This window comes from Condylura cristata, unplaced genomic scaffold (genome assembly GCF_000260355.1).
Source record: "Condylura cristata isolate star-nosed mole 26May11 unplaced genomic scaffold, ConCri1.0 scaffold00017, whole genome shotgun sequence".
Taxonomy (NCBI): Eukaryota; Metazoa; Chordata; class Mammalia; order Eulipotyphla; family Talpidae; genus Condylura; species Condylura cristata.
This window is the reverse complement of record NW_004567118.1, coordinates 37,737,963-37,745,801: the sequence shown is the minus strand read 5'-3', so window position 1 is coordinate 37,745,801 and position 7,839 is coordinate 37,737,963. Positions and strand designations below refer to the sequence as shown.

The window sequence follows — 7,839 nt, the reverse complement described above, 5'->3', positions numbered from 1 at the left end:
AGTGCTTTAACCCGCTGCGCCACCAGGGAGGGCCTGTACCACATCTTTTTAATCCAGTCATCTACTTTTGGACATTTGGGTTGTTTTCCATGTCTTTCCTATTGTAAATAAAGTAGCAGTAAACATAGGGGTGCAGATGTCTTTTTGAATCATGTTTTTGTGTGATTTGGGTAGATACCTAGGAGTGGGATTGCTGGGTCATGTGGAAGCCCATTTTTAGCAGTTTGAGAAACCTCCAAACAGTTTTTCATAGTGGTTTGCATTCCCACCAGCCCTACAGGAGAATTCCTTTTTGAACATTGTACTTTTTTTAAAGTGATACAATAAAGTCTTACCCTTCTGCTCTCCTGTTTTTTAAATTTTAGGTGCAGAATTTCATGTGTCACTGCTTTCAATTGCACAGCTATTTGATTTTGCTAAAGATTTGCAAAGAGAGATATATGATGAGTAAGTAAGGCAGTGTGGAGAAATGAAGATGTCCATTTCTAATCTTGTGTTAAAGGTTTGAAGTTGGGTATTTAGAAAGGGAGGGTGCATAATCTTGGAAGAAAGCTGTGTTAGGACCACTATATTATAGTACATGGAGAAGTTTGACTGACTTATGGCTTCCCTTGGGAAATGGTTTGCTTTTATTCAGTAACAAATGTTTCCTACAGCTTACATAAAATTTTATATCCTTGTTTTCCTGGCATGTCCTTTGTCTATAAAATGAGAGTTATACTCATGAATATTTATAGTGGGTGCTGCAGGTAATTTTATTCATGTTTGAGAATTGTTTGCAGCGTACCTGGTGAATATTCTTACCTGGTATGCCTTAGTTTTTTAAGAGACAAATAGGACTTGCTCTTTGGATATCTTTAGGGTTTTTGTAGAAGGCTAGGTTGTGTTTTTTCTTTGTCCCAGAGAAAATCAAGAGCCTGGATATAATAGTTTTCTATGGCTTGAGACACAGAATTAACTTTGAGAACTAAATTGAAAGTTCATATTTGTGAATGATGTTTGAAACATTCTGAAACCTAATAAGCGAGTGACAACTCTGATCCATTGATAGCAACGTTTAGATAGTGAGTGTGAAAGCTTGTGGGGAGAGCTTGTGGGGAAATGGCTGTTATGGTGCTGAAATTATCAATGGGGGTGTGTATGTGCCTTGTTAGAGCATAGGGAGCTGTCGCTGTTTGATTTCTGTGTTGGTCTTGTGTCATGGGTCTGATGCCAGTAAGCTATGTTTTTTCAGCCTTCAAACTATGCACACAGATGACCCCCTCACTTGGGATTATGTGGCACGGCGAGAATTAGAGATTGAGTCACAGCCAGGAGAAGAGCAGCCTACAACAAAACAAGCAAAAGCAGTGGAAGTGGGCCGGAGGGAAGAGAGATGCAGTGCTGTATATGAAGAGGCAGTGAAGACTCTCCCTACAGGTGAATGTCACAAAACCATGATGCGGTGTGGAAGTCATAGAATTCATGGATGTGAGATCAAAACTCCCAGTTACCAAAATCTGTACTAGGATTTCCCTATAGTACTGTTTACAGGGTGCTTTTTCTTTTGCTGGTGGTGAAAGATGAAGCTTTTATGATCTTCCTTGATAGTAGTGGTATTGATTTGGAGGAAGTGATAATTAGGGAATAATAATTTAGAAGATTGTTCATTATCTTTTTTTTTTTTAAAGATTTATTTTACTTGTGTATACAGAACTGGGGTACAGGCCAGAGATGCAGGGGAGATGAGAGGATTCACCAGAGGCAGAGTGGGGAGCAGAACAGGCTGACTGATGAAGTACAATGCTGAGGGGAGCAGCGGGCGGGTCAAGAGAGGTCTGCCACGCCATGTGGTCACCTCGGGGGCAGGCAGGGATCAAACTCATGCTGCAGTGGCTTTAGCTTCTTAGTGCTGTGTTTTAACCCACTGCCCCACTAGGGAGGGCCTGTTCATTATCTTTTGATAAAGATTTACTTTTTAAATTGCTGGCATTGGAGAATGGGGGTACTGGGAATGTAAGAGAAATGTATAAGTCTTTAAATTTTAGATTTATATCATTTCTCAGTTGCTTTTCCCCTAATATTTGGGATGTTTCAATGACTAATTTCATTAGTAATCAGAACAGCTTTTTCCTTTAGGCAAGTTAAAGTTCCTCAAAGTTGTTTACTCTTTGAGGAAAAGATGTGTGATGATAATTAAACTAAGAGAATTAATTATCTGACCACCACAATCTTCTTGACTTTTCCAGAAGCCATGTGGAAATGCTACTTCAGCTTTTGCTTGGAAAGATTTGCTAAGAAGACAAGTAGTCAGTTCCTCAGAGAGAAGGTAAAGACACTTTAGCTGGTAGCAATGGCTGGCTAGAGAGTGACTGTCTTCTGGAAGATCATTTGCATAATTTCTTTTGGGTTCTGGGACAACTTCCAAGAATTCTGTGCATTGCTGCTCCTTCTCCTGTGAGTGATCTGTTACTTTGAAGGTCTGAGTCTGCTTTGCCTTTATAATGGCCACTGCTTTGGGGGCTGCTCTCCTATTGGACTGCGCTTGGCTCAGCTGCCCAGATGACCTAATACTATGTGAAAGCATCTCAGTTCCTTCGTTTAGTTTTCGAAATGCAAAACTGCTTTTGTTCCTGTCAGAGGCCAAAGGCCTTGCTGGGATCTAGTAACATGTAAGAAACTGAGGGGTTTTTCTGCTTTCAGAGGCTTGAAAGAACTGTGATTGCATTCAAGAAGGCACATGGACTCAAGCTTCTGCCAGAGCCTCAGTACAAGCAGTGGGTAAGGATATGGAAAGTGCTCACTACTAATTATATGTACTTAATTTCTAGTTAGATTGTGCTGGTATCATGCGTTTGCATATATATAGTTATATGAGTAATCCCATTTAGCAGTTTGGTATGGTAGCTGTAGAGTGTTTATATTTGTCTGTCACTGGTCTGTGTTAAATGGAATCTGTCAGTAAAGGGAGGAACATTGTATATAGTGGAAAACACTCAGAACAAAGGCACAATGTGGGTTTGTTTTGTTTGTCAGTATCTTTTACTGGACATTCTTGTCTTAAGCACATGCTTCACCCAGATTAAGCATTGGTAGAAAGACAAATTATAGCTGCACTCCTGTGTTTTAGAAGCTGACATTTCTAATAAGAGGCATATTAACCCTTTCTGACCCTCTGGAGTGGGTCAGGGTTTGTAGTGAGCAGAATAATGTGCAGTGGGCATACACACTTCTAGGCTTGGGTTTGCCCAAACACTGGGCAAAACACTGAACCTGAATTTGTTTAAAATTGTGATAGTCACCTTGTTTTTGCAATCTCACAAAGTGATTGTGAGCATTACATCAAATAATGAATGAATGTGTTGATGTGCTTAAGTACCTTTGTAGGGGATAAAAGGACCAAGGTCTTCATATTGAGTACCTTTTTTATTTGTCTGACTCTTGACCTGTGCAATTTTTATGTAACAGTGATCTGTTTATACTTTGAGTTTCCATCTCCCACTATAGCATCTTTCTAGGAAAAGACTTGGGCCTGGATGAGTTCGGTTTCTCCTTCTCGAGCTCTTGAATGTGGGCAGGGCAGTCACCCTGATAAATTCAGATGGGTTTTTCTTTGTTGCCTTGGTTTCTTGCTCTCTCTTCATGTTCCTTTTGCTGTTTACCATCCAGCTATTTCAAACATAGTCTCCTGCTCACATCTTAGACACTGCTCTTCTTAAACCTACCATCACAACACTCATTTGTGGATTTTATCTTTCAATGAGAGTCTCTTAATGTACTGCTTCTAAACTTAGAATATTTAGCTGACTTTGCCATTATCTTTTTGACAGATTTCTCTCTATACGTTAACGTTTAGAACTGTGTTCTTATCCTCTGGATAAAACTGCTTAGTCTCCTTAATTTGCTCCGGCTTGTTACTCTAGTTTTACTTTCCATTTCTACAGGTTACACCCCACCTAGCTAAACTTGGATTTCGATTTTATTCCAAGCTCTGTCATCTGCTCCTTCTTTTGCTTGCTGGTTGGGAGATGCTTCTCTCTTCTACATGTGCCCCTGTGGTGTGATTCTTTTTCTATCACGACATGTATCACAGTGTCTTTACTGCTTAGACTGGATGCTCTGTGGGCATGAGGGAACATACTTGATTTGCTCATTATGAACCTAGCAAATATGGTATGCAGTAGAAGAGCTTGCTGAATGAATGAATTCTATACTGCCCTTTACTTGCTTTTTCAGTTTTGTAAAATTGGATTGGTATTAGTTTTGCTTTCTCCTGGGGATACCAGCATCTTAACAGATATGATTTCTTTCTGTTCATTTACTTGCTTGGTTATATTAAAATTACCAAATTTCATATATGTACACATTCATGACTATTACACATAAAGTCAAATTGCCATTTCAAAAAGATTGTACCAGTTTATAGTGTGTCCAGTTCTGTATGAATGAATGCTTTTTCATACCACAAATAAATGGTTTTATCTTTACAGATTTTTATAATCTGATGGCTGTGGGTTTTAGTATAGCAGACTATTTTATTAAAAACTTCCAGTGTAAATTATTTAGATCTTTTTCCTTTGTGTTTGATTGCTCTGGAGAATAGAAACAGATTGGAGGAAGAATTGGAAATTGTTTACTTTGTGTTTGTCCGACAGCTGTGATAAAAGATTGTTGAAATTATTGTTCTGTTGACATAGATAATTAAGTTTTTGGTAGTTAATTTTCTAATGATCCTGTTCCTCATCTAGATTCAGTTGTTACTGGACCATGACTTCTTAAAGGAAGCACTGGAAGTGGCAGATGCTGGCACAGAATTGTTTCGAGACTCTGTGATGATGTGGCAGATGAAGCTGCAGGTGCTGATTCACTCCAAGAGCCCTGACATGGCCGTGTTATTTGAAGAAGCCTTTGTGTGCCTCAAACCCCAGGTCTGTGAGTTGGGTCTTTCGTATTTCATTCTATTTGGAACATTTGTTAAGACATCGGCCAAAACTCACATGGATTGTACTTGTCTGATGAGAGCTGACCCTGGAAAGCGTTTGTGGTGATAATACATGGATTAAGAATAGAAGAATTTTCTTCCATTTAATAGCCTGTTTCTGGTTCTTTATTTGAAAATGGACTAATTTTATACAATTGTCTGTTCCATTGAGATACATTAATAGATTATCTTATAGGTGAGATATATTAATAGATTATCTTTCCAAAGCTGAACTTAAATCCAGTTTTTAAACATATTTTCCTAAACCTTAAGGCTTTATAGTGACTCTTTTATAGTAATAGAAAAAATAACTAATTTCTGTGGTAATAGGAAAAGCTTTTTTTTTTTTTAAGATTTATTTATTCATACAGAACTGGGGTATAGACCAGAGATGCGGAGGGTGAGAGGATTCACCATAGACAGAGTGGGGAGCAGAACAGGCAGATCGAGGAAGCACACTGCTGAGGGGAGCAGTGGACGGGTCAAGAGAGGTCTGCCGCGCCATGTGGATCACCTCCAGGGCAAGCGGGGATCGAGGTCTGCCGCGCCATGTGGGTCACCTCCCTGGTGGGGAATAGAACTTGTGGTGCAGTGGCTGTGGATCACTTCATGGGGCTGTGCTTTAACCCACTGCGCCACCAGGGAGGGCCCAGTAATAGGAAAAGTTTTAACAGTTTCTTTGGTCATTTGTGTGTGCGCCTCTGGGTTGAAAGTCAGATAGTTGAGCCTGTAGTAGTTAGTTCTTAACGTGGTGCCGCCTAGATAGCAGACATAATGACCTGGGCTTGTCTGGCTGTGGGCTATTAGTTATTTAATTAACTAACAGGTAATTAATGGCATTAACTGTAGGCAGTGTTCCCTGACAGAGGAAACTGGGTGACTTGGGCAGGAGGCTGTCCATCTGTGTTAAGGCCTACCATTCTTGCTGGTTGCTGGGTTTTCTGTCACAGTGATGACAGACTAGGAGTGGATTAGTGCTTTACAGACTGCTTCTCTTAAAAGCACTTTTTTTCTGTATAGTGAATAGTTTGCAGAGCACAGTGCTAAGTTGTCATTTTCTAACTTTTTTTTTATTGTGAGCAGGACTGTTTACCATTGTGGCTTTCTTGGGCAGAGTGGAGTGAAGGTGCTAAAAGCCAAGAAGACACTGAAGCCATCTTTAAGGTATAGAGTCTGTGTTCTAAGACTGTGGTGTGGAGAATGAGCAGATAACCTCACTAGTTAATTAGCTTTAGTTTATTTCTATAGCATGTGTTTCTAAAGCATTGTTGAGTACCTGGAATGTTTCTGGAAAATTTACTTTGATATTTATAAATTTTTTGCTGCTTTGATATTTAAAAATTATTTTTTATTTTAAATTACAGAAAGCTATGTTAACTATCAGAGGCACTGACTCAATCCCTCTGAAGGAAAAATACCTGGATTGGGCTTACCGAAGTGGAGGCTACAAAAAGGCCAGAACTGTGTTTAAAAGGTACTCAGAAATGTTCATGGCTGTTACTAGTTTACTCTGAAATGTTCATGGCTGTTACTAGTTTACTCAGAAATGTTCATGGCTGTTACTAGTTTACTCAGAAATGTTTATGGCTGTTACTAGTTTACTCAGAAATGTTCATGGCTGCTACTAGTTTCTCAGGTCTCATCCTGATTACATGTGTCACAAGAGGAAGGGAACAAGTAATCTGAGAGGCCTTTTAAAGTTCTCTTTCCCTTTTTTGAACAATAAAAGCACTTCATTCCCACTGTGAGGTTGGTCAGGGAGAGAGAGAAAGGAGATAACTAATAATACATGGTAATTTCATCTTGAAGAGAAAAACCATGCTAAAATATTTTATAGTTTGTTTTTCACATACTTGAGATTATACTATAATTCTGTTTTGTATATTGCTTTAATTAATTAACATCAGACTAGTTTTTTTCCCCTGTCAGGAATAGTTCTTCATGAATATCACTTATTAAAAATAGTTATATGGCATATTGTTCAGTGAGTGTAGTATAGTTTATTTGGCCACCGTGATACTACTTTGATAAATATTTGTGCACAAATAATATTTGCTTATGTTGGAAATTATTTCCTTAGAATATATTCTAAGAAATGGAATTATTGCTGTCCTTCAAAAAGACCTTGAGATGTAGTAGGGGAATTTAAAGAAGAGAACAGAAAGAAAACTGGGCAGGGAAAAGTATAGTGGTGGTGAAGAGTAAGAGATGCTGAGAGTCAGTGCTGGAGATTGAATGTTGAGAGTGACTGCTGGCCAGACCACATTGCGTTGAATCATGGCCTGGCCTTTATGAAGCCATGTGTTGCAAGGTACTGGCGTAAGCATTTACATTTATGGGGATATGTATTAAGAGGCTTGAGGCTTTCTATCACTGTGAAAATAACATCTCATTTTTAGTTTACAGGAAAGTCGTCCATTTTCAGTTGATTTCTTCAGGAAAATAATTCAGTTTGAAAAGGAACAGGTAAGTGTTCTGTGTTAGGCATTTCTTGCCTGGGAAAATCGACATAGTGATTACTTATCTATGGCAGCATTTGTTATTTAAAAAAAATCTCAAAATAAAGAATAAATTTCTAGTTCCCTTCATCCAACCCTGTTTTTCATTTTTCATAGTGGTAATTTTAAGAATGGTCAGTAAGCAAAAAAAAAAAAGTCTGCATGCTGCAAAATAGAAAACTCCTCCCTACTAAATAGGGTGACATGTGGCTTTCTGCCTGCCTCTACTGTCTGATTTGTTTCTCTTACTGAGATGTAGGGTGGAAAGTAGGCACTCAGTAAGTTTTTCTGGTGTTCACTAAACTTGTAGAGTGAGGAAAGGTGCAGAAAAGTCAATATATTCTTGTTTTTGTTAAAAATTTATTTATATATAAACAGTTT

At 38.6% G+C, this 7,839-nt stretch overlaps 1 protein-coding gene across 1 annotated transcript in view; it reads left to right on the top strand.

Annotated features, from left to right (window-relative positions):
• UTP6 (UTP6, small subunit (SSU) processome component, homolog (yeast)) overlaps positions 1–7,839 on the top strand; it is a 26,444-nt gene that overhangs the window by 13,015 nt on the left and 5,590 nt on the right. The window contains exons 7-14 of the mRNA XM_012726104.1: positions 366–447; positions 1,235–1,419; positions 2,229–2,308; positions 2,683–2,760; positions 4,728–4,907; positions 6,044–6,124; positions 6,325–6,434; positions 7,360–7,426. Coding sequence (XP_012581558.1) covers positions 366–447; positions 1,235–1,419; positions 2,229–2,308; positions 2,683–2,760; positions 4,728–4,907; positions 6,044–6,124; positions 6,325–6,434; positions 7,360–7,426 — 863 coding nt within the window. The remainder of the gene's footprint in view (positions 1–365; positions 448–1,234; positions 1,420–2,228; positions 2,309–2,682; positions 2,761–4,727; positions 4,908–6,043; positions 6,125–6,324; positions 6,435–7,359; positions 7,427–7,839) is intronic.